At 44.0% G+C, this 27100-nt stretch overlaps 1 protein-coding gene across 1 annotated transcript in view; it reads left to right on the forward strand.

Moving 5' to 3' along the window:
• The window catches only part of RBBP9 (RB binding protein 9, serine hydrolase), a 102871-nt gene extending 75771 nt beyond the window's left edge, over nucleotides 1–27100 (forward strand). The window contains exons 3-5 of the mRNA XM_069234735.1: nucleotides 6880–6985; nucleotides 7776–7861; nucleotides 26669–27100. Coding sequence (XP_069090836.1) covers nucleotides 6880–6985; nucleotides 7776–7861; nucleotides 26669–26895 — 419 coding nt within the window. The 3' untranslated portion in view covers nucleotides 26896–27100. The remainder of the gene's footprint in view (nucleotides 1–6879; nucleotides 6986–7775; nucleotides 7862–26668) is intronic.

The following is a 27100-nucleotide window of genomic DNA, read 5'->3' on the forward strand; positions in this document are numbered from 1 at the left end:
AAATGAGCACACTCCATTACGCTTTGTTTCTCAGATTCTCCAAACTCAATTTATTGAAATGTCTCAAAACTGCCAATCACATCCTCAGATCTGTCCTCGCTTCTGCAGACAGTCTTACTCTGATGTGGCAGCCACTGACCTTCCATTACTAGCCCTAGATATCTAGAAATAGTCAAGAAAATGTCCTGCCGGCCCTCACAGACCAACATACAATATTCAGGTGTCCCAATACCTTCTGTATAGACCACACTGGCATCTTTTTCTGCAACATTTGTTCTTACAAAACAGCAATCACTATAGTTGTGTCCCTTGGTTGGGGTACTTCAATAGCCACAGAGCCAGTCTCTAGTCCCAAAAAAGTCAAGGTGGCCACTGGACCGCCGTCTTTTCAGGCACCAGAAGCACACCAAACTCCTCCATTAAAGCCTCAGATGTTTGTAGGGCCTGACAGTAATTCACCACATTGCCTAGCGGCAATGAAAAAAATGTCTCAGTAATGAGTAAGCACAACACCACAAGACACTGCTAGAAAAACATCATTGCAAAAATGATCTGAATTCTTCAAGCATGCCACCAGAAATAGAGCAGCCCATTGGCAAAGCTTTGTCAACATAGAACTTGTCCTGAAAATCGATGCACAACAACTCATAATCAAGATGAACCGGCAGCAGCCGAAAAGTAGATTTTCTTTTCTTTTTCTGCTGTGCACGCTCCAATTCCAGCACTCTTCGCCATTTCTGCTGCATCCTCTGCTGATGCACAGAAGAAAGCATTTCTGGAATGTAATCATTTACAGACTTCCCTTCGGGCCACCACAAGTGTTGGATTAATCAGAATTGACTTTCTTCTGTTTTTTGGATACAACCCCATTCCGGAACACAATAAAGTTATCCAATGGCCAATCATCAAAGGGACCCTTCAACGTACCGTCCCTTACTTCCACCTGCAACTTTTGTAAAGCCACATCAGGATGTTCTCTTACAGACTTAGGTTCTCCATATATGTCTGTGATTTAGGACCCTTGTAATCTAACTTAAAATTATCAGCAAAGCCTTTAAGCAACAACTCTGCATCTGCCTGCTATGTATAACAACATACCTATCTTTCCATAACATCTACCTTAACCGGAGTACAAGCTCGTACCCAATGCAACCTGACTTCCTCTGCCCCTTCCTTTCTGTGACTGTCCAGATCCCCCCTTGAGTCCCTGTAATCCCAACCCCAACTTGACTGAAGCACTACATAACGGTTTGCCCCCACCTTTTGAAAATTAATGTCTAAAATTGCAATGCTTCCTGTTGCACATACCTGTGATGAAGGTCCAGCATGCTCCCCCACCTGTGCTCCTGACCCTATCCCAGATCCACCCACCCATCTATAGGTGGGCCGCCTCCTGTAAACTACCTAAAAGCCACAGCCTTGTAAGTTGTAGGTGTCTGGGTGAAAGGTGCATCAAAAATGAAAATGTTGCCATTTAGCATCCTAATTTCGATATGCCATGCTAATTCCAAGGCATACCACTTTCACTATCAGAGTTTCTGTCTGGCTAACACAATTCCCCCAAAAAAGACACAAGACAGCCACAAAGGAGGAACATTTCAAACAGTCATAGTGTAATAAAGCTGTTAATTTGGCCTGATTTATGGTCATGATTGTATTAAGGAGAGATTATTAAAACATATACAATTATCATTTGAACCTTTATCAGAAATAATTTTGGGGCATTAAACTAATGTTAAAAACAGCCCCTAGAGGGCGCCATAACAAAAATATCATTTATAAGAAATGTGGTCATATGACCACATTGCTAGACCCTAGAGGGCATAACCACATGAAAAAACAGGATAAAGTAATGCAGTGTTTAACCATATACTTAGCTCCCAGAGAGTGTTGTGTAGGGCTAGCAGGCCCACTGTAATGATATTACAAACAAGACCTTTAAAATAAAACTTCTGCTAGCTGTAAAACAAAAGTTGTAGCCATGATAAAGCTTAAAAGACATTGAATGGTAGAAGGGGGTATTATTTTGGAGTCTCCACTAACATAGTGTGAGGACCCAGAGATTATGTAAACAGAAAGAGCCCATTGCGGTCAGTGTTTTGAAGGTGGACCCATTGTCCTAGGACCACCACAGACTTGTACAAGTATTGCCCTGCAAAGCATTATGGGGCAAGTTTCTGTGCCACAAATATTGTAATATGTTGATATGACTGTAATGCCTAGAACAGCCCCTAGAGGACACCACAATGAAAATGGCATTTGTAAGAAACATGGTCCTCTAACTAAATAATTAGCCTCCTAGAGGGCATAACTACATGAAAAGAACATGTCAATAAATAATGCAGAGAACCATATTTAGCCCCTAGAGAGCATAGTGCATTACATATTTTCAGGAGCAGCAGGCCTATAGCAATGTTATTACAAACAAGGCCTTAAAAACACAAGCTATTCCTAGCTAGAAAACAAAAGTTCCAGCCATGCAAATGCTTAAAAAGACACTGAATGGTGGGAGGGGTTATTATTTTGGGGTCCCCACTAATATAGTGTGGGGACCTAGAGATGACCTAGACAGAAAGAGCTTGTTGTTGTGAATGATTTGGTGGTGGTCCCATTGTCCTAGGACTATTATGGGCTGAGTTATGGGTAAAACTGTTGTTAAAAAGAATGCATGCAAAGCATTATGGGTCAGACATTCCTGAGTGCAGTGAATATTGTAGTATCAGCTCTTCCTCTGTGCTGGGAGAGCTGCTTTTCCTTTGAGGATTTCTGTTTTACGTAAAGCATTTACCAATTTCAAGTGTTTTAAATGGAGAGCCAGAAGAAATGACTCTGATTTGGTAACTGTGAACAGTATGACCAGCAATTCAGTACCGCCGATCGAGTACACACTGTTCACGCTGTGAGTGCCATGGACGAAAAGCAGCACTAAGGGGAGACACAAAAATAATAGTTCGCCCACACTGAAATATATAGGCAATCGTGCAGTAATCCAGATAACAGAGCCAGTCTGCAAGGTGTGACAAACAGCCTCAAGGCGGGACAAACGTAAAGCAATTATGAATGACATCAGGTGATTTTCTTTTTTTTTATATATTTTTTTTTTTTAAATGCAAGCCCACGAACGAGTGAAAGTGATGGGCGTGGTTAAAAGCCCACAATACTTACAACAGGTCAAAGCGCTTGTGTGCTCGACCTAAAGAGGCCTCTGCAGCTCTGGGCAACTGATGCGGTTCGCCCACAGGACTGTTATCGTGGATGACAAGGGAGAAGCGTACTGTGTGTTGCTGGGCAGAGCACAAGGGAGAGAGGGTACAAGACAGCAAGGAAGAGAAAGGGTTTAATGAAAAAGGACGTTTGCACTGAATCTCTAGTGCGAGCACCTCTCCTCCTGTCCCATCTGTCCCTGTATTGCCAGGCTCAACCTTACTTTTTTTTTTTTTTTTTTTTAGAGTGTGGGACGAGCAGGCTTCTGCTAAACCACCTGCTGACCACCTCACAGACCTCCCACTTGGGACCCATCCCTTATCCAGGACCTCTGGAATTAACAGGTTGTTAAAATAAAAGGAGATCGCTCAAAGAAGATGCAAAGCTTTTAATAAGATTGAAGATAAAGCCTCCAGAGCACAGCCTCAGACAAACCTCACAGGTGGTAGTTTAACTGTCATAATACATAATGGAACATACCAATTACTAGGAAGGGAAGGGAAGGGGAGCAGGAAGAGGTAAAGGGAGAAAGAAAAACAAACACACAAGGGAATAATATGTACGTCATGGGTTAAATAGTGAAATAACATTATATAAACGATAATTACAACACATGTTCTTTCTACCAACGTCCCACAATCGGTGCTTGCCTTACATCTTTAGCATTACCCCTTCTATAACAAAAAGGCTGCGTTTTGCTCTGATACTTCAGACAATCTCTACCTGCAGGTACTCTTTTCCTATATCTAGAAGGTAAATGTACCCCCATTCATCTACTTTCTGCCCACCGGTCACTAAGACCCCATCCCCAATGGGCCCTAACCATTCACTGTACTCTGGATTCTTTGGCCACCTCTCCCATCTGAAAAGGCCAGCAGAGAGAGAGAGAGAGCTCTAATATCGCCCCATTCTCCAGCCACATTGTCCATAAGGTAGAGAGGAGTGGAGGCTAAGTAAGTGCAGAAGAATAAGCGAAGGCTCCTAAAGAGGACTCTGTTGTCTGCTTTTAGAGGTTTGTTGCCTTTTTCCATCAACACCTAACCAAACTTGATGCCAAGCACAAATTGAACTGTATTAAAGCAAGGGCTAGCAAGGGTTTCTATGAACAACAAGAAACACCTGCCTATCTAGCATGTTAGTTGTACATCTTTCCATCCATCGAATCACTGATGCACAGGAGTGTGTAATTCACTCTTAATATAAAGAACATTCCTGGAGAGTATCACTGTAGAGTAGGGTATGTCCCAATGTTGATTGATCTAAATAAAAGTAGTGAAAAGTGCTTCAACGTTTCAGTCTCCTTTTGTATGAATACACAAGGCCATCCTCGGGAATAAGTTTAGGTGATAGTTAATGTAGAGGACCCCTGAAAAGTGCTGTTTGATTTAGTTTATACTAGTACCAAACCTCCAGAGGGTTGTTGGGTTGTCCTCCTCTTTTCTTATTGAATTTACTAGAGCTCCAACAAGAGTGCATGGAAGACAGAACAAGATAAGGTGGATTTCCTTCTCAGAGGTGGTGGGGAGAAGAGAATGCTACAGTGAACTGAATTTACTTGCAAGGTCTTGGTGAGATTAGGATGCGAAGTAACCCTAAAGTCTTGATTTTGGTGAGGTAGTGCACGTACCAGCATGACAGCAATTGCTGGATGGGTCTACTTTAGAGTAAACGAGGAGCATTAGCTCAGTTTTTGATTATTTAGCTGAAGAGGTTTGTGTTTCATCCAGTTGTTTTTCTCATGGCGGTCTGTAGTTTTCTAAAGCAACCCAATAAAGTTATGTGACCAACCACAATCTGCTGTCTGTGTATTTCTGAAACTCCATGCCTCTTGCATATGATGTGGTGAACAGTCCTAATGTAGGGGTAAAGTGGAGATCTGCGAGGAGCTGCACACACCAGTCTTTCTGTTCGGGATTTAAATAGGCCAATTTCATAGTGTTGAGGCTATCACTCAGAACGATTAACACTTTATTTTCTGCTCCCTGGACCCTTGCCCAATGGCTATGGCCTGTTTACTGTATATTATGGTCCACTGTATCAAATGTTGCAGAAAGGCCTTGAAACACCACGAGTGCCATGTGTCCCTTAGCTCGTGTTTGATATTACCAATTACATCTGATAGGGTCACTTCTGTGCTGTGGGCTGGTCAGAACCCTGATTGACATATGTCAAGTAGCCCATTGTGATCTGGGAAGCCACTGATCTTTCAGTTTACTTACTCATTACTGGTAGACCCGCTCTATACATATAGTTACCTGCTCAATGGGACCTGCTCAGTAGCAATCACTGTTCTATGTACATGAAATGTTAAGTGACAGTTCAATATTTGAGTTGTCCCCTGTGACAGCACATGCACTGCATGTGCTCTCACTTTTGAGAGATGTTGTATACAACAAGGGACTTGCAGCTCACGCATTGGTTGGCTTCATTGTCACACTTATTTGTTGCCTTATAATTAGCCATTGTGTGCTGGCTTCACATTCTCTTCTTTTGACTGGAGCATGGACCAAGTACTGATTGCTTCAGCTTGATTGCTGTCCTTCCACTGAAAACGCTGTGATTGAGATACTTGTGCGCTGTGACTGGGATACTTTTATTTTTTCTTCTTCCTGGTCGTCTTTGTTGAACCTCTTGCCATTTGTACCTATATTTTACTATGCTACAGGCACTTCAAAGAAGCCCTTTCCTCCTTTGAAATGAATGTTTATTCTGACAATATATGTTATCTGTTTTTATTGTGACAGTATCTGCTTCCAAATGCATTTTCACTAAGACATGGATATGAGTGTAATTGCTGTCTTTATGTGATAGGATTTTTTTTGCCAAATCTAATTTTTTTCACTTTTTCCACACATGGGTAGATTAAATAATTTGCTCAGAATCACCCAGGTGTTGTGCAGACCCCTAACAAGCTTTGGCAAAGCCATTAAAGTCAATTTGCCAACATACCAGGGTAGCGGAAGTGACATTGCGTGCCCATCACATGCCCTTTATCCTTAAATTTCGCTCTCACACAATTGCTTACACACACACACACACACATACTCACACCTACAAACACTGTCACGTAGACACACACACCCACACACCTGCAAGCATGCACGCTACATTTAAAACCATATGTTTAAAATGAGCTACCACTGTACTCCAGCTCTGAGGTCAGGGGTCGCAAAGGGCAAGCCAGGGGCCGCTGCTGCGACCCCTAAATGACGTCCATTGGCAAAGCCAATTGGATTAATCTCTGAGACGTTTGGCTCTGCCACTGCCTTTTGTTCTTCCTGTACACATGGGCATTGAACACTGGCAATGTTTTGTAGCCGTGCTGTATAGCAGTATGACTGTTCTACAGCATGACTTAAAATAAGGATGAAAAAGACGGATGCATCCAGCGTTGATGCACTTTAAAAAATAAAATAAGCGTTGTCTTAAATTAGTTTTAACCACTCTGCAAAGGCATCCACACTGCTGTACAGCATGGCTACAAAACATTGCCAACGCCGATAGCTCGCTTAGGCGAGGCCTTTTGGCTTTGCTAATGTTTGTTTGCTGTGTAGGCTACTATAGATTACCTATGTTAGATGAGTACAAGCCAATTCCTTTTTTCATCAGGCAATGTTCATTTACACGATGATGAAGACTTCTAACATAACTTCTGTTTCGGACTCTGAACCTCAGATACAGCAAGGGAAACCATCTGGCTACCTTTTATGGAATCCGAGCTGCACTGTGATGAACGAACCATAATTATTGGACACAGTTCTGGTGCGGCAGCTGCCATGAGGTAAATACCATGTTTGTTATATTTATTTTAATATTTTCTTTGCTGAGTATATGAGTATATCATATAATATCTGTTTGGAGAGAGCATGTTCCGCTGTGCGGATTCTAGGCACTAATGGTATCCAACCAGTGGTACTAGTATGATAGACCTTTGGAGTATGCATGACTAAGTGTACTGGGTCCCTTGGGGTTTCAGGCCCGGCAGTAATTAAAAGTTGAAATTCAAACGGATCCCTTTCAGGCACTGTATTTATGTCAGTCAGGTCAAACCCAAATCCATGCAGTGAGTTAAATCGGCGGTGCCTCGAAGACACTGACGTGTTAGGCGTTTGCACTGTGCAGTGTGACGGGAATTTGGTGTGATTGTTTTCCGTTGCGTGCATCCAGTAAAGGTCACCTGCGCCACAGTGTAAATGTTGTGTTTTGCCCTGAGCACCGTGCGTCATTGGGGCGAGGCAGCAAACAGCAAGAGGCTCCGGGGTAATTAAATTACTTGAATTCCTTTGGTCAAAATAGCGGCCCCCGTTGACACAGGTGCGGCTCGCTTTTTTTTCCTGAAACCTAGTCATGGGACAGCGAGGTTTCGCATCTTTTATTTGATGGGCATCCGATATCATGGCATTACTCTGCCCTAAGATGACTCTGTTCTCCCTTCTAAATCAGTCCTTTTTCGCTGTTCCCGAAGAATGAATTTCAGAAATCAAACTTTTTGGAAACGTGACACCTGTGCTGCTTCAGGTGACTGACGCCCGTTGTGCGACTCCGCTGACTCTCTAATTTCACTTCCTCAGGTATGCTGAGACGCACGAGGTGTTCGCTATTATTTTGGTGTCCGCCTACACGTCGGATCTGGGCGATTCCAACGAGCGTAAGAGTGGTAAGTCCTTCTTGTACGTGGGACGGGCAAGGTTTTAACAGGGTGAGGCGAGCTTAGCCAAGAGCGGGCTTGGTTGCGAAGTGCACAGTCCGAACCCTGAAAATATCTGGCAAGTAAATTGTGAAACAAACATCATTTGAAGTTGCTTTAGTAACTTCAGAATTCAAAAATAATGTCTTGAAGAACATTCGAAATCGAAGTAGTAGCAGATGTAATGTGTTTAGTTTTTCGCTCTTTATTGGTGTTTCGGTCCTCCCGTTAGACGCAATTAATTTGTGTGCGATTAACGAGCTATGGGAAGTCCCATCTGAATGTAATTACCTACGGTTAAGTTTAGGCGGAAAATGCGGCGTTCTGGCTTTTCCTTATGGCATATCATTATCAATTGACTCTCCATCCCACCCACGATGGGAAAAGACAACCTGTCCCAACACTGTGTATTGCCTAATGTCCAATTTAAGAGGATGTTCTAAATAGGTCAGTATTTCGGCACTGACTTCCTCCATTTTACGGTTACTGGAGGTGACTTCTATTTTGCATTTAATTTGTATCTCGAAGCCTGTCATTTTCTTTGTCTTCTTCCCTTTAGCTGTGAAATGGATCTTCTTGTCATGGAAGATTACGCCTTCTGAATGAGCCGGAGGAGCTCTCAAGGAAATGCTTAGTGTCAAAATGACTAGGGAGTCACAAGTTATTTTACTATCTGTAGTTCTTTAGGAGTGAACCCATCAGCTCTTTAATTAAAGTAGTAAAAGAGTGAGGAGGAAACTGAGAGAAAGCTTACTTGAATGGCAGGGTATAATAAATCTGAGGAGCCACCTCTTCTATAGGAAAGTACCCTCTTTCTTGGCATGGTTACCCCCTTTTTCTGCCTGATGTCAGTGTGTTTGTGTTCACTGGGATCCTGCTAACCAGGACCCCAGTGATTATGCTCTCTCTCCCAAAAGTCTGTATTTCACCCACAATTGGCAAACTGGTGCCCAATTATAAGCCCGAGTATATTGTGCCTAGGTACACAGGGCATTGGGGTTCCAGGGGATCCCTATGGGCTGCAGTATATATTTTGCCACCCATAGGGAGCCCATGCAAAAGCTTCTGAAGGACTGCCATTGCAGCCTGCATGAAAAGGTGCAAACACCCTTTCACTGCCATTTTCACTACACCAGGTTACTTATAAGTCACCCCTATGGCAGGCCTTCTAGCCCAGAGGGCAGGGTGCAAAGTACCTGTGTGTGAGGGCACCCGTGCACTAGCAGAGGTGCCCCCACGAACTCCAAGCCCATTTTCCCAGACTACGTGAGTGCGGGGGACACCATTTTATGCGTGTACTGGACATAGGTCACTAACTATGTCGAGCTACATAATGATGACTCTGAACATAGGCATGTTTGGTAGCAAACATGTTGGAATCATACTCCAAGGCTTTTGCAAGCATTGGTTGTATGATTCTGTGCACTCTGGGGGCTCCTTGGAGGACCCCCAGTACTGCCGTTTCAGCCTTCTGAGGGTTTCCAGGCAGCCCAAGCTGCTGCCACCTCCCAGACAGGCTTCTGCCCTCTTGTTGTTCGAGCAGCTCGAGCCCAGGAAGGCAGAACAAAGGATTTCCTTTGGGAGAGGAGTGTTATGCCTTGTCCCTTTGGAAATAGGTGTTACAGGCTTTGGAGGGGTAGCTTCCCCAAGCCACTGGAAATGCTTTGAAGGGCACATTTAGTGTCCTCCTTGCGTAAACCAGTGTACACCGTTTCAGAGAATCCCCCATTCCCCCCTCCCGTCACTGCTCTGGTGCGAGACTGGACAAAGGAAAGGGGAGTGACCGCTCCCTTGTCCATCACCACCCCAGGGGTGGTGCTCAGAGCTACTCTAGAGGGTCCCTGGGTTTTGTGAACCTTGGATTCAAGATTGGCAGGGAATTCTGGGAGCAACTGTGTCGCCAGTGCCAGCAGATGAAGTCAGAGCCCCCTCCTAATAGTAGTCACCTAGCTAGATGACCAATCCTCCTTTCAGGGCTATTTAGGGTCTCTCTCTTGGGTGGTCCTCAGATTCAGATTTCAAGACTCCAGCAGGAATCCTCTGCATCCTCCACTTCGACATCTCACCGAAGAAGCTGCATTTGGACTCTTCACGACCCTACAAGCTGCAACAAAGAAGCAAGGCCCCTTTTGCAACATTGTAACTCCGGCTCCTTCCAGCAACTGCAATATTTCCCCGGTCATGCATCTTCTGAGGACAGCCCGTCTTCAGCCTGCATCAGAAGAACAAAGGAATCTCCGTTGGAGTGAAGGAGTCACCCCCCTTGCTTCTGCAGGCACCAATTGCAACGGTGAGCAGCTGCGTGAATCTCCTCTCCTGCTGAGCTGCATTGATCCTGCATCATGGGTGGTGGACTGAAGTGGTCCCGATGGTCCTCTCCTCCAACTTTGGTGGAGGTAAGCCCACGCAGGATAGTACCCTGTGCACCTCATCATTTGCAGCTGCCAAGGCTTGTTGGCATCCTTCCTTCAAGATCTTTGTACTTCTTGCAGCTCCGGCCCCCCCAGCACTCCTTCCTGTGACGCACAGCTCCCTGAGTGGTTCTCCAGCTGCGTGGGAGCCTTTCTCATAATGCTGCGTGGGCCTCTTCTGAAACGCTCGTGTCCCTGTCCTGTGGGACTGGTGAGTGCTGCCTGGGCTTTTGTAGGCTCTGTGTTGCTGAGGGCCCCCTCCTGGTCCCCGGCAGGCCCATTTTCCGCTAACTGCGAGTTTTGCATGTGCCAAGGCATGTTAGCGGAACCCGAAGACAGAAAGCCGACTGCAATCCTCCATCCGGCATGGAACATCACTTGCATCCTTCAGGAACCAGACTTCATCTTCTTGGGTGCAGTACTGACTTTTCTTCTTCACCTGTTTGGCAGGGGGGGGGAGGGAGTGAGGGAGGGAGGGAGAGAGAGAGAGAGAGAGAGAGAGAGAGAGAGAGAGAGAGACAGAGGGAGAGGGGTGTGGGGGTGTGTGTTTGTTTTCTGGGAAACTTAGTGATTTACTCCTGCTTTGCTGGACGCTGGAGTGGGTTGTGGCACTTACCTTTGGGTTTTCCTAGTACTCCCAGTTCCTCTCTACACACTACCCTTACCTAGGCAGGGGACCAACTTTCGAATTCCACTTTCTTAGTGTATGGTTTGTGCTCCCTCTAGGCCTATTTCTGACGATTGTGATCTTCACTATTTGCACTGTTTTCTAACTGTTCTTATGCCTATTTCTGCATACTAGTGTACATACTTTGTGTATAACTTACCTCCTAAAGGAGTATAGTCTCTATGGTATTTTTGGTATTTGTGTCACCAGAATAAAGTACCTTTATTTTTGTAACACTGTATTTTCTTTCATGTGTATAAGTACTAAGTGTGACTACAGTGGTATTGCATGAGCTTTGCACGTCTCCTAGATAAGCCTTGGCTGCTCATCCACAGCTACCTCTAGAGAGCCTGGCTTGTAGACACCTACTACACTAATAAGGGATAGCTGGACCTGGTATAAGGTGTAAGTACCATAGGTACCCACAACACAACAGGCCAGCCTCCTACATCTCCTGACTAAGGGAGTTATGTGGCCTCCAGTTCCATTCAACACATCTGATTTCAGATTTTCTATATAACGGCCTGCACTCAGCTTTCACTAGAAAATTAATTTGGAACCTACAGCACGAACCTATAGGAGATGATTTCAGAAAATGTCATAGTATGTATGCATGTAGCTCGTCTTGCAGGCTTTTGGGCTTTTTACCATCTTTGTTTGGGATGAGACTAAAAATAGAGGATTACACATTACTATTTGAACAGTAACCGTGTAGATTAGATTGTGCGTTCAATATGTTCTTTACATTTGTGATTCATGTTGGAATTATGTCTATTACTGATACATTCTAAAGTTACAGGGCCTTTATTTGCAATAGGCTGTTTCTATACTCATGACTGAAGGAAGACATTTGGGATTTTTCAATTGTAGTCATTGAAAGCATTAGTTTAAGGAATGTGGTTATTCATTGGGGAGCAGGGGTACCTCGGCCATCTCTGATTATGTTTCTGAGAGAATCTCTGTTCAACCTGTGGTAGCTGTGGCACAAGCAAAAGACAATCCTCGCAAAAATGTGTGTTAGGTTCAAGCAGTTATAACAGTTTTAAAGTTTAAAAAAAAAAAAATTCTGAAACGATTTAGAAAAATAGAGATGTCTTTAATGAGTAAAAAGGTGCACAGATTAAGTGGTTCATGAGGACCACAGATAAGAATTTTGAAAGTTTGAGGTAAAAAGCACCAAGAAAAAAATAAAGTGCCACTAAAGAAAACATCAGTTTGTGGTAGACTGGGACGTAGGTGCAATTTCAACTCGGCTGCAATGGAGTGTAGTTTGTATGCTCCAAGTTGGTCACCCTGGTCAAAGATTTTATCCATAGACTTGGGGGCACATTTATAAGAGGTTTGCTCCATGCTTGCACTATGCAACGTAGTACATCCTTGGCACAAACCCCAAAGTAATATTTTTGAACCCAGGTTAAGCCACTTTGTGTTGCTTCAAATGGCTTAAAAAAATATGGAGCAAGGCAGTGCAAATCGCTGCGTTGCCTTATTCTGCACAAGAGATGCTTTCCATGGACACTGCGCAGGAGTTCCCATGCATATCCCATGGTTTTTTATGCATTTCCAGATTTACCAAAGAGAAAACCTGGAAATACCCCAAAAAGATACCACCCAAGGAGAGCCATAATAAGGAGAAATATCATTTTCTCTTCATCTGCTCCCCTTTCTATGTGGAGGAAAAAGCCTCTCAGGATTGTTTTTGTGCAGAAAAGTGTCCTTTCCTGCACAAAAACAATACAGCGTGCAACGCAGGCACCCTTGCACCATGGTGCAAGGGTGCCAACGTTGGCACTAGGCTGGCGAAAGGGTGCCAGCGCAGGGGGAAAGGACAGGAATGCGCCATATAGGATAAATACAGTGCATTCCTTCCCTTTTCCTGTGATGAAGGACAGCACAGCAAGGTGACTTGCCCTCAAGTCTCCAAGTGTTGGAAAAGTTACTTCTTGTCTTTCCTGAAGTCCCCCAAGCTCCTTAGAGTAGGTGCCTGTGCACCATTTCTCTCCCCAGCCAGGTTTGCTTCATGGTCCAGTCCTCTATGGTAAGTACGGCTTTCTTGACATCGAGTTTTTCATCTTGTATGTCTCTGAAGTAGGTAAACTGGAGGCCAACAACTTGACCCTCGGAGGGAAGGTCCTGTCATTGGATTCTGCTAGAAGTCCTTGAGTAAGTCCTCTTCTTCCAGTAGGAGTCAGGCGTCTTCTTCCATCTGGTATTCTTTAGCTTGAGTCTTCCCAGGTCCAGGAATGTACTTAGGCAGTTGCTGTTGAGGTGTCAGTTTTATCCTGTGCTTAATCCAGTCATTGAAGAAATCCCAAGATCCAGTTCTTATTATTTTCCTACACTTCCTCCAACACCCTTTTCAGCACTTCCTCTTCGCCTTACTGTAAAATCACCCAGGAGCCCCTGATTCAAGATGGGAGAACCCAGTTGCCACCAGACAGGTCTGCCTTCAGGTGCTTAGCCTATCTCCTATTTCAATGAGCTCTCCTCCCACCTGACAGGTCAAAACAAGTTTTTCCTACTGTGACTGGAGCTCAGCTTTCTGGGAGGGTCATGGGAATGAATAGGAGAAGCATCTTTGGCATTTCCATGCCGAGAAGACGCGTTAAAGCTGCCCTTTTGGCTAATTTCTGCTAAGTGATCAGCAGTTAACACCCATTTCCTGGTCCTATGCTCTGAGGAGAGTTATTGTCTTTTTAGTCATTTGTTAACTCTCTCAGCAAAGGCTCATTATTGCAGCCCTGAAAATGTGATCAGTGGGAGAACTGATTTTATGCTGAAGGCATATTTATACAAAGTTACTTCCCCACTTCAGTTATCAAAAATCATGATTTCACCATTATATCAGATTGTCAAAATCAATAAAGAAATAACTTTGCAGCTTGTTTCTAGCATTTACCCAAGTGAAGGTTGAAATTAAAGATAGTAATCCTACTAAGGTCTGTTTAGGCGAAAAACTAGCATGGCCTACACAGTGAAATAACTTTTAGGTTTTATTTTACTGAGAACATACTAAGCCCACTATGTAGTGTGGCCAAGGTTTGTCCTTCGTTTTGCCAGTAGATCTTGTGCCTTCCATAAATTGTTGTGGGAAAAAAGCAGTGTTTTGTGGCTTGAGGAACGTTGGAAAGAACTTGCAAACCTCAAATTCTTGCCCATGCACAGAATTTGTAAAAGTTTAATTCCTGGTTTGCCCTGTTATCTAATTACAGATGCCAGTGACAAAGGACTTTGTGCATTTTTAAAGCAGAAACAGGATGGAAGTGACATAACTATAGCTTTTGCTTCAAGCACAATAAAAGGGGCGGAAATGAGGTATTCAACAATAGAAAAATATGTTTTTCCATTGTGCTGGGTGATTAAAAAAAGTTGAAACAGTTCCATCGGATATAAAGCTTGAAGTCCTATCAAACCACAAATCACTCCGCACAGTCTTTGTTTATATATATATATATATATATATATATATATATATATAAAAAAAGTTTTGATTTTGTATCATCACGTATATGTTAGGGGATTGTGGTTTTGCAAGATTACCATTTTGTTATCACTCATATACCAGACATTGTCAATATGGAAGCTGATAGTCTCTCCTGGTTGACTGGTTCTACTGACCAGAAGATGAAGGATATTGGCAGACAAAAGATGTTGTAAAGGTTTGTGTAGTTGTGTAACCAAGAAATAGTGGTTAGAGGAGATGGAGATAAATAAATTTTTGAAAAATTGTGTGTTTCTTACCACTAATGGGAGAGAAGAATGAATGACGTGTTTAAGTATCGTGGGAAAATAAATAGAGAATTGTAAGCAGATAATGAATGGGATGTTGTTCAGGGCAGTTTAGAGATGTGCCTTTTGAGACGTTGAGGAAGAGGTTGCTAAATTCAGGCCACGTGGGACGGGAATACGTGGAACCAAAGAAAAACTGATATATTCTTAGTGGTACCCAGGAATGAAAGTGCGGACGTTCGGGGATTGTTCAGAGTGGGTGATAAGACCAAAACAATTTGTATAGCGCCTATAATTTGTAGAGATTTACCTAATGAACTGTGGGAGAAATAGCCATGGATATTGTAGGTCTTGTGTCGTTGGAAAGGTTGCCTACATATTTGGCATTATTGATGGACATGTTTTATCTTTGGACTGAGGTGGGCATAGTATTTTCACAACATCAGTGATACGATTTCTTTCTGGTTTGTTTGTTAATGAGAGTAATCAGAAATGTTTTTTTTCCAGATAATGATGAACAGTTAGCCTAGGGAGATGACTGAGGTTTTGGAGAGGCAAGGGATATGTCACATCAGTCCCAGAATAACAGCATGGTTGAAAGATTTAATAAGTCAGTAAGTATGAGCAAGAGGTGAATTTTTAAAGTACGGAGAGTTCTTGTAGGAAGAAAGAACTGGGAGTGCAAGTAAAAAGTAAAGTTTATTATGATGCACTTAAAGCTCCAAACAATGTAGAGGTGAAGGTAGGGGATGTACTGAGTAAGAAACACCCAAACGTACTTCTAGTCAGAAGAAATATAGTGATCTTTTCAGACTCTGTTTAGAGGAGTTGCTAAGTTAGATGAAGGGTTTATTTGGTTGATTGGTAGTTAAAAAGAATAAGAATCTATTATCATGCTAAAGGTTTTGGGTGTTTCTTTCTCTGCCTCATGTGTTAATTCTTCTGTCTATTGGTTCTCACGTTTCTTAGTGTGTGTTCTTCGTAATGTTTAATATACCTTGCTGTGTGACAGGAAAAGGCAGGAATGTGCCATACTAAAAGGAATATGGTATATTCCTGCCTTTGTCCCTGGCCTGGCACCAAGAGTGTCTGTGTTGTAAGGAGGATTGTTTGTGTGCAGGAAAGGGCACCTTCTTGCACACAAACAATCCCCCAAGACACTTTCCTATTTCAATGTGTGCTGCAGAAAAAAAAACTAGGAGAAATAAATATTTCTCCTTGTTACACCTCACCTGGGAAGGTGTAGCATTTTGGCACATTCCCAGGTCTACTGCTTCTGTTAAATCAGGGAACACCCATGGAATAATAAATCATATTTTGGTGGTGTTGAAGCGCATGCACCATTTTGTGTGGTGCAAGAGCAACACAAACCCAGGCATAAATATGCCTCTTAATCTATGGGAGATCAATTGCTGGAAGAGCTGGAAATACAGCATTTAGTGACTGGGGTGTTTCTACATTACATAAAGAGGAAATTAATTATGGATACCTTTATTTCTGTGTTCCCCATACTTATGAAATAATTTACATTCCCTCTTTCCATTCTGCCCATCATTGCATCATAGTGCCATAGGATATCGGATGTCACCTGTGGCATCATTAAGGGTAGGTATCTATGTAACAGGCAGTGTTTCTAGAGCTCTTAGTATACCTGCTGTGGAATATCTCTGGTCATACCAGAATCTTTCCATGAAGGAACATTTAGACCCCAGCAAGTTTGTTGGAATACCTACACTGAAGGGGATGCCCTTTTTCAAATAACAGTACTGTCCCTCTCTTAATCCATTCATTTTGACCATTGATGGTTACGATCTGGGCTGAGTTTGGTGTTTTTTTTTCTACATTTTTTTTTCCTCGACTGCCTAGCTCCAGGGCACTTTAGGTGTGTAAAAGATGATCATCCAGGCATCATGAATAACCTTGAGTCTAGCAAGGAAAAGAAGCACGCGTGTAACATTCATTGCCTTTGGTTTGACTTGAACTTCTTCAAAGGATTTCCTTTTGTTCAAGATTAGATTAGTGTGGGAACATCATAATCTTGAGGATTAGTATAGCGGTTCTTCAGTAGGTCTGGCCACCGTGAGAATTATTTTCTAGTCTCTTATAGTTCAGGACTCTGGTAATGAGAGTGCAGGGGGTCCCCCTCACCTTGGCTTCTGCACCAGCACCCTGTGTGGCTGTTCCCGCATAAAAATTGGGGCAAGTTAGTCCGTGGGCATCAACACAGTAATCCACTGCTCCAGGAATTTCTCTGGGTTGGTGCCTTCAAACACCTTAAAAAATCCCACAAAGTGGAGATTTTTTCCTTTGATTGTCCTTCTGCATCCTTGGGGTGATCTTCCAGGATTGTCAAGCTGAGGAAAGGTCAGCTACCTTGATCTTTAAATCTTGGGCAGTGCCTTATATTATGGCCACACAACTCTCCGCCTCAGTCACTCTGTCCACCACATTACCCAGTCCTGCCAGAGCACCATGACAACTGCACACACCTCAGTATCTTTGATTCCATGCAGTTCCAGAGACTTCAATTGCTTTAGGATGGTTTCCATCAAAAAAGTCGTCTGCAGTTGCTATGTGCTCCGGTGCTGAATCCAAGGCAGCCTTTGTGTATTTGTCAATCTTATTTTGCACTCCTTGAACAGGTGCCTGGTTCTTCACCATGGTGTCAAGCAGAGCTAATACAGTTGGTCCCTTGTGCAAATCAGGTGTGGGGGGTACACAAGCTGATCTGAGGGCAGCAAGGAAAGTCACTTGAATGAACAGTAGGTGGATCAGTGCCACCGTCCACACAGGTGGTCGTCAATACCATTGACTAAATCTCTGGAAGGACCACCTGGGTGGGGAGTGGAAGATATGCCCAATGTCAAAGAGATTATAATGAGCCACACCAGTGAGTACAAGTGTAGGAACCCTACCTCCGTCCAAACAACTCAGGAGTATGAGATGCGCAGTGGATCCAGCGCGGTGATCCGAAAGTCACTTCACCCGGTGCCTGTGGAAAATCTGATTCAAGACATCAATGTGTCCACACTTTTACCACAGCACCTTATCCTCTGCATGCAGGCAGCACTAGTAGCCAGTGAGGGCTTCCCTGTAGGGATAACTGGGAGTCCCAAGACTCGGAGGTGTACAGTCCTTGGTTCTGTCCCAGGACTCGACAGCAAAGTGGTACACACCACCTGTGTGGGCTTGCAGTTTTACAACCCAGGCCCCCTGAGAGACCCTAAGAGACCACCTTAGGGTACCAGACACAAGGAATGCCAATGCTGCCTCACTAGGGCTCCCTTTCTTACAACAGGGGTGTCACTGAGCATCTCTGTGATCATCAGCTTAGTTGGGGTGGGAGGAGTTGGGGTTGGGAGACCACTGAAGAAAAAACAGTTGCAATCACATGAGTGGCAGCAATCATGGTTTGGGCTCAAGGCTAACCCCCCCAGACACAATGTCAAGAGAAGTAGCCAATTTGTTTCATGTGCAAAGTCATGGCCTCTCACCTAGACACAACTGGTCTTGCACCAGCTGACTCTCCAGCTGACTCTCCAGATGCCATAATCGCACCAAGCAAGGTGGTGCTGCCTAAGCAGTCTTTTACATTTACTCTAAAGCTGTCATGGGGTGAGCTTAAAGCAGTATTATAAACTTATTTTCACCCCATGCGGACAGATCCATGGGCTATTGTAGTTCTTAGGGGTGCCCAGGTCCACCCATCAGCGCTGCTTACTGGCTTCTCAGTGTAGATTGTAATTCAGATGCTCTGGTTGGGGGTGGGGTGGTGGGGGACTCTGTTTTTTTTTTTAGATAAATATTTATAACATAATGCCTCCCCATACGTGGCGCATGCCAGCTGGCTACTGGGGGGGCCGCCAAACTCTTCTCCAATCCCAGAACTGCCTTACTCCTCTGCATAAAAGTAAAATATGCCTGATGGGATGATATGTGGTGCAAAATGTTTATTTCAACATCAAAAGTGGACCAACCCACCTTTTTGTTGCAGTGGCACAAGAAAGTTCTGGAATAAGGAATGTAATGTTTGTAAACTTCATGTGCAGCTAATTTTGATGTAATCATTTGCATACATTAGAAAGAATAGAGAGCTATAAAAGGCTTTGTGAATATTGCTGGTACACTTGTGTTATGGGGGTGCATAAATGCAAGCATTGTGATAACACCATTCCAACTTCTTCCTGCAGTGGTATCTTCTTATTTGTTTGGAGGGGGGATTTGGATACACTTTGTTCCTGCCAGAGGACAGCCTCTACACAAGGACCTGCTATCCAAAGACTCCTTTCTGAAGAAGAACAAGGAGCTCCAGCCTCCTCCCTATCCATGACCTGTCAGGTAAACTCAGTCGCCTCCTTCTGCTGGCACACACTATGCAAACTTCGGAAGATATTCAGATGGATCCCAGCAGACTGTCGCAGGACAGTCACCCACGCCATATTCACAAGCAAGCTCGACTACAGCAATGCCCTGTATGCCGGCATCTCGACTAGAAACATTTAAAAAAAACTACAGCTCATCCAGAACACCACTGCCAGACTCATCCTGGACCTACCACGTCAAGAACACATCTCCCAAAACCTGAGGACCATCCACTGGCTTCTGGTCGAGAAACAAATCACCTTCAAGCTACTCACCCACACGTACAAGGCCATATACAACACAGGACAAGCCTATCTGAACCACTGTGTCTCCTTCCACACCCCCGCCAGATCCCTCTGCTCCACCCAGATGCCCCTGGTCACCATCCCTCGCATTCGAAAAACACCGCCGGAAGAAGATACTTCACCGACATCACAGCAAAGAGCTGGAACAACCTCCCCCTGCACCTCAGACAAAGCCCATCACTCACCATCCGACATGGCTTTTCGGATGAGGCCCCCCCCCCCCCCCCCCCTCCTACCACCACACCTTGCGTCACTCACAGGTGAGTAGCTACGCTTTACAAAAACTGATTGATTGATTGACTTGGCTTAGCCTTGAGATTGGGCAATTTTTTCAAAGGGCGTCTGCCAAACTGCTCAGCTTTTGAATTATAAGCCACAGTTGTCCTAAATGAAACTCCACGACAATTATTTTAGACTGAGGGCCTTCTTGCTGAAGGTAAAGCCTGTGTGCTATCCACTTCCTCCTAGCCACGGCTGAGCATGGGGTGATACAGAGGCTTTTTGCATGCTTGTCCTGTTGCTGACTGGGGGGGGGGGGGGAGGCAAGGGGGTTGTGTGTTAGGTGGGGGTGGCAAACCTTAAGTCTCCTCTCCCCCCCACTCCCTATTCACCCCAAGGCCAATGCATATCAGTGAAATGTGGGAGACTCAGGGCTTAGATTTATCACAGTGCTGGTGTCGCCTTTGTATCACGCAAGGTAAAGCAACACTAAAGTCAGATTTACCTAGCAATGCAGGGCCATCTTGTGTGGCCCGGAGATCTTGGTAACTCTGGAGTACCACAAAGCAGCGATGCCTTCTATGGGTACAGTATGGGTGTTCCACGCGTTCATTGATGGATTTTGACGCATTTCCAGACTTATCATGAGTGGTAGACCTGAGAATATGTCAAAATGCTGAGCCTGCTCAAGAGGGGTGTAATGAGGAATGCTGCATATTGATGATAATTGCAGCACACATAGAATGAAGGAAAATCCTCAGTGGATTTGTGCAGGAACGCTTGCCTTCCTGCATAAAAGCAATCCTGCCTATAATGCAGGCACCATGACGCAAGGGTGCCTGCATTGGCGCAAGGCAGTACATTGTGAGCCAGTGCAGGGAGAGGACATGAATGCACCATATAATATTAAATATGGCACATTCCTGTCCTCTGCCTTTCATACAGCGCAGCAAAGTGTCTTGCTGTGTTGCATAAACATTTGATAAATCTGTGCCTAAGTATCGTGGGCATTTATTGCTGGGGGCCCCAAACTTGCTTTCTTTAAGAGAAACCTGTGACTTCCTTTAATTACCTGCTCAACAAGGTATGTAGCACCCTCACTTGACAGGGTGGAGGATATTTTTATTTTCAGTGAGAGTACCAATAATACACATTCAAAGAGAGGGTTCTAGCTGATGATGATGATGGAACATGCCTCCCTGGAACCTACCCTGCCCCCAAATATAAGGAGGCCGGGGATGGTCTAATTGAAACTGCGACATTAACTTAGGTTTTAGATTTATACCAAACAGAATGTTTATATGAAATCAAACGTGACACATTTTCCTCCTGGTTCATGTGTTTCCTGGAAGTGTAGGCCTAATTACACTTTGGCAAAAAAAGGAAATAATGATTAGTAAACTGGTGTTCCAGTCACTTTTGACGCAACCTTGTTTATTGTTAAAGTTACTTGAAAGCATGGAGTGTTCAGTAATATGACAAGTTACACATGCTTCACTGCAGTGTTATGTCTGTGATTCTGTGAATGTTTAATCAACCACTTAGGTAGTAGTATGTGATAAGAATTTGATGATTACACATAAAACACAAAGCCACTTTTATTGTCTTTTGAAAAGCACTTTCTGGTGGATACTGTTCTTGAATGCAGATTCCTCACCTTGTGAAGGTCTTTATGTGCAAGACTTGATACAGAAAACTCTGCAGTATCTCCTGCATGCCAGCTGACATGAGCATGGCTGACTCTACAGTGTGTAAACCCTAACTGACAAAGTTATAACGTCTAGAAGGCATCTCTACATAACATGACGGAGGGTGGGTGATGAAGAATCTGCAGTTAGAGTATTCTCCACTACTTATTAAAAGTAAATAATTTGTTTTGTTGGTTTTGTCTTACCATAGATTCCTCACCATGTGAGTTGATCCCAAAGCACCAGGAAATCGTGCACAACTGAATGGGCACTAGAGGTGATGCAATAATATTTGGTGAAAGTAAGGATGGCCATATTGGCAGTCTGATGAATATCCAAAATAGGAACAGCATGAGCCAGAACAGTAGTAGTGTCCGTGGTGCTGAGAAAGTCGTGCCAAAGGCCTTCAGGCAGATATCTTTAGGACCAACTGCACCCAGAGGACATTCCAACACAGCAAGGTCCTTTTCTGGACATCAATTACACCCCCCACCCCAAATCCCTCTTTAGCATCCTCTAGGCACTTCATAGTACGATTTATGTTAAAACTAAGGAACCACATAGGATCCAACCTTTGCGGCCTGACCTCCTCCTTAGAGGTACGTGACTGAGAGAAGACCATGAAGGACTCACCCAAAAGAAAAGGTGACGCTAACAGGCACACATCTGAAACACAAATCTATCAGTGGAAAAAGGTGGTACACGGAGGCCACTACAACATTGCCAGCAACTCACTTAATGAACAGAAGTAATAGCAGTGAGGAACATGTTATAGAGCCTCAGGGTACAACTGTGCAGCAGCCTGAAGGGAGCACACATCAGAAAATTAAAGACCAAATTCCAAGCACTTGGTGGCACAATGAAAGAGGCGGGGGAAACCCGTAAAAGCACTTAAAACACATTCCAAGGAGTGACTTGCACAAAGAGGGCGGATACAGCAAACAAAAAAAAGACCAATAAGTAGCCTTTAACATTGCCTGAAGCAAAAGGAGGCGAATAACATCATACAGCTTAGCTTATAGAGGATCAACCTGCTTCACCTTGCATCAGGTGACAAATTTAGACGGACAGCTACAATAAATTAGCTTAGTGGATGAAAGGAACCAAAATTACATCCAACATCTCTAACGAAAGATCAAAACTTCATAGCTGATTCTGCTCAACCTCCATGCATTAAATTGTTGGTAGATTGTGGCAACTAGGATGCAGGACACTCCTCAATTGCTAGGACACCAGGTCCTCCCAAAGCATATTCTTGAATACAGGAGTCCAGAGCCCTGGATCCTCCAGGCCTATCAGAATGAACTGAGCCGGGTCCAGCCAAAGCTTATTCAAAAGCAGTAGGTTAGGCGGTGGTGGATGAAAAGCGTAAAAGAGGCCTGAACCCACCGAAGGCAAAACACAGCTCATGAGGAGTTTCATTAAATAGGAGACTCTAGGATACAGAGGTCTGAGCATACAGCTTTCTCAGCAATAGCTAACCTATCTCCTCAGGGTGCACCCCATTTGGTGAAATTGTCTTGTACCGCCTCTGGACACAGATGCCTGTTGAGTTAGCCTGCCCGATGTTGAGATAGCGTGCCTGGAAATCCTGCGAGGTTCTGGCCCCTGCCGCAGACTCTGAGGGACATATTTATTTTTAAAAAATCATGCAGCGCAGCGAGTCGCTGTGCTGTATGATAGGGAAAGGGCAGGAATGCACCATAATCTAACATTATGCAGCACTTTCCTGTCTTTTCCCCGAGCTGGCACACAATATGCTGCTCAGCACCAATGCAGGCACCCTTGCACCATGTGGAAGGATGCCTGCGTTGTAAGCAGGATTGTTTTTGTGCAGAAAGGGGGACCTTCCTGCACAAAAACAATTCTGAGATTCATCTTTCTCTTGCTAGGTGTGCTGCAGAGTGCAGCACACATAGAAAGAGGAAGTAACAAGAAGAAATAATTATATTTCTTCACGTTACGTCTCACCTGGGGAGGATTAATGTTTTGGTACATCCCTAGGTCTACCAGTAATGGTAAATTAGGAATGTGCCAAAATCCCTGAGTGGTTGTGTACTAACACCCACAATCCACCCTTGTAACACTTTCCCAGGGCAGAGTACAATGCAGCATTTTGTGCTGCGTTGTTTGAGATGTATCAAGCCAGGCAAGGCCACGCAAGGTGGCCTTTTGTAGATTGATAAATCTAACTTAAAGTTGCGTCCCTCTTGTGCCCCATTGCGTGGCGCAAGGGCGACACAACTGTTTGATAAATATGTCCCTGAGTTTCTAGACAGTGCACAGGACTCAACTCTGCCTTGCTTGTTTTAGTACCACATGGCATTTGTATTACTGGTCAGGACTGGGACTACCCTGCTCTTGATGGAAAACAGTTTGCAGGCTCCTCTAAAAGACTGATGTGATTTTGTGACTTCATTGGCAACCAGAAGCTCCCAATCAGCACCTATTCCATATGCTCTGCCAGCCCAGAAATGACGCTTCTGACACTACTATAAGGTCTGACTTGGGTAAGGAGACTGGTTTGCCACATATCCAGTGGGCATTCATCATCCGCCTCTACAGAGCCTGGGCTGCTTTGTCCTTAATGCGGATCTTGTCCAAATGCCCCCTACCTGCAGGGCTGGGCCTACTGAAGGTGAGAGCCCGTCTGTGTGCCATATGGCTAGAAAGCCTTAGAACCATCAAGGCCAGAACAAGTGTTTGCTCTTGAAACATCTAGATCATAGACAATTTCCTGTATTCGTTGCAAGGGCAGAAAGGCCATTAAAGCCTCTTTGTCCCTGATGGTCTGAAGAAATATAATTTTCCGGACAGGCTGAAGGTAGGATTTTGTTCGCTGATTGAGAAACCCAAGGAAGACACAACAAAACTTAACTGCATGTGGTCTAAGACCAGATAAGGCGAGCTCACCTTCAGGAGCCATTTGAGTTATTGGACTACATGTATCTCCGACCTAAGAAGCTGTGCCACAACTACTGACAAAATCTTTGTGAGCACATGAAGGGCTGAGGTCAGTGAACTGTAAATAGTATGCCTCTATTACAAAGTGGCGGTACTGCAGGATGGGTACACCAGTTACGTGTCCTGTACATCCAAGGACCCCGTTCATTCTTTGAAGTCTACCAAGACCTTGGCCATTGTCATAATTTTGAACTTTTCTTTACAATTGGTTTTCCGTAGTCTTGTCTCGACCTCAAAATATGCTGTGTAGCATCCTAGCCACTGTGCACAGTTTGGTGAAGGAGGTCTGAAAATCCAGGCTCATAAATCCTCTAAAAAAAGGCAGGCTAATTTTCACTCAGAAGGCATGGGTGTAGCGATCCAAGAGGCACACAACATTTAATGATTGGAGTGCAAAGCTAGCTGAAGAAAATATTCCTATGCCCACAAAGGCAGTTTTCTGGAACTACCTGTCCAGTAGTGCAGGGGGAACTGGATTAACATTACTTTAGGGGTGTGAACTATAAGACTCTTGGAAGTTGTCTGCTGTGTCATAAAGCCTAGATCACCTAGTGCAGGTCTGTGTAACTGACTAATGAGGCGACTCACTAGCATGGCTGAGCGACCTCTGGACCGGGCTACCATGAGAGGCTCAATCGAGCATTGTTAAATGTAAGCACAAAACTCTGAATTTAACTGCTGAGACTGCAGGATTTCTGCCAAAAGATTACCCTTTGCCTCCACAGTGGGCACCTGCAGATGCAAAATTGCACTCTTCCCAGTTGGGACCCCTTAGAATGTAGTCAGTTATGTTTCCAGTGATGTGTCTAAGTCATTGGCTTTTTGTAATTCAAATTATAGGTCAGCATTATTGTTATCTAGGTGGATCAAGTTAATCAGCCTTCAACTCATCATTATGAGGAACATGCTGCAGTTCTTCCAGAGCATTGGTCAGAGTAAAGTAGGGCTTCCATCCTCTTGAAATATTGCTACCAACGCAATTATACAGGTTGGAGAATTATCCTCAACATGGCACTGAGCCCTGGTAATAGAGTGCTATATAAGAAGTGCACTGGCCACTGTTGCTCCAGACCTACTAACAGAGTAAGAGTGTAATCTGGAACTGGAGCCAGAACTTGCACAGGTCCTGGAACAACCAGCAGATCTTGCATTAAAAGGTTTGATGTAGAGCGAAAGTCCAGAGGCATGAAAGAATGAAGCCAAACAAAATCAGTTGGTACAGGGGAAGAATCCAACCATTCCTCATTGGAGGAAAACTGGATGCTCTAACAGATCTACGGGGCCCTAGATCATGATACAGGGATCCACAATTATCATGGAAGTTTATGATGGCTGCCTTGAGGGCCTCTGTTTTTGTGTGGCCAGGGATTTCAGGGTGCATCAGCTGTAGAACTGTCTCTGGATCGTATGTCAGAGCCGGGTTGGTCCCTTTAGTGCACAGAATTTGTGATTTCTTGTGGACTAGAGGTGCCTTGCATAGATGTCTGTGCTTTCTTTTGGACGTATCCTTAACTTACCTGAAGATGGCAACCAGGAATTGGTCTAGGCACAACTTCACTTGCTGGAAAGGGACCGCCTTGCTTCTTGTGTTAGATGAAGTAAAGTTTGGCTTCTAACTCCCTGATGGCCTTTAGATGCACCAGGGAGCCTTTGCTGCAGGACTTGAAGTGGAGTTGCCGCCGAGGCACTAGAGGCAGACATTGTGGAGTTATAAGAAGAATGGCATGGTTTTAAACCCTCTACACTATCATTTGGAGTTTGGAAAAATCTAGTAAAGAACCGAAAATGTCAGGAGCAGAGTTTCAGATCTGCATGAGAGGGTGTGGAAAAAAGAAATGAGCATCATGAATGATTACTTAACGCTGCTCTGTATTAAGTCCAGAGGTGGGACAGGGTCACAACAGAGGCCAGTGTGCAGGTGGTGTTGCAAATTTTCCAGATCCAGTTTGCTGCCTGGGGAAGTTCACAAGGGATCTGCTTTTATAAGTATCCAACAAAATATATCTGGCTTTCTGACTTGTAAAAGTTATGTGTTTGTAGGCTGTAATCTGTTAAACCATTTTTCTGACGTTTGCCAGGTATTTTTAAGTAGGCTGCTACAAGTCATGTCAGACTAATGCACCACAATCTGACAAGGGCGAGTCGGAAGAAGAGAATGCTATTGCACTACTGCACCACATGCCTTCCTCTTCTTAAAAATGTGTGGTATGCATTTCTGCATACATTATTGGTCTTGCCAGTGCTTGTATGGTGGCTGTCTTTTGTTTTACGCATTTAAATGGCAGATTGCCTAATCTGCATTAGATTGTGGAAATACAGTTGACAATGAAGTGTTCTAGCTTCCATTTGATGTTACTTGCTGCACTAAGTACAACACATCAGTATTGCATAACTTATTTGGACCTCAAATTGTATGTTTTGTTCCATTTCAGGATACTTTAATCGTCCATGGCAGTGGGAGAAGATAAAGTCGAACTGCCGTCACATTGTGCAGTTCGGTTCAACAGACGATCCTTTCCTTCCATGGAGAGAACAACAGGAAGTTGCCGATGAACTTGGATCTGAATTGTATAAATATGTGGACCGTGGCCACTTTCAAAATACTGAATTCCATGAATTAGTCAGTGCAGTTCAAAAACTGCTTAAACAATGTGATTGAATTCTTTGAATCGCTGCCTGAATTTTCAAATACTGGCCGAAAACGTATGTTTTCAGCCGCATTTATAAATATTTGGAGTAGATAGATCACAAACATTCATTCTGTTTCTAGCAGGTCGAGAGGTAAAACCATGTTGCCTGTTTTAATAATTCACAAACTTCCTTTGAAATTGCACAATTCTTAAATAAAGTACGAACGCAAATGA

Source organism: Pleurodeles waltl, chromosome 5 (genome assembly GCF_031143425.1).
Source record: "Pleurodeles waltl isolate 20211129_DDA chromosome 5, aPleWal1.hap1.20221129, whole genome shotgun sequence".
In the NCBI taxonomy this organism is placed as follows: Eukaryota; Metazoa; Chordata; class Amphibia; order Caudata; family Salamandridae; genus Pleurodeles; species Pleurodeles waltl.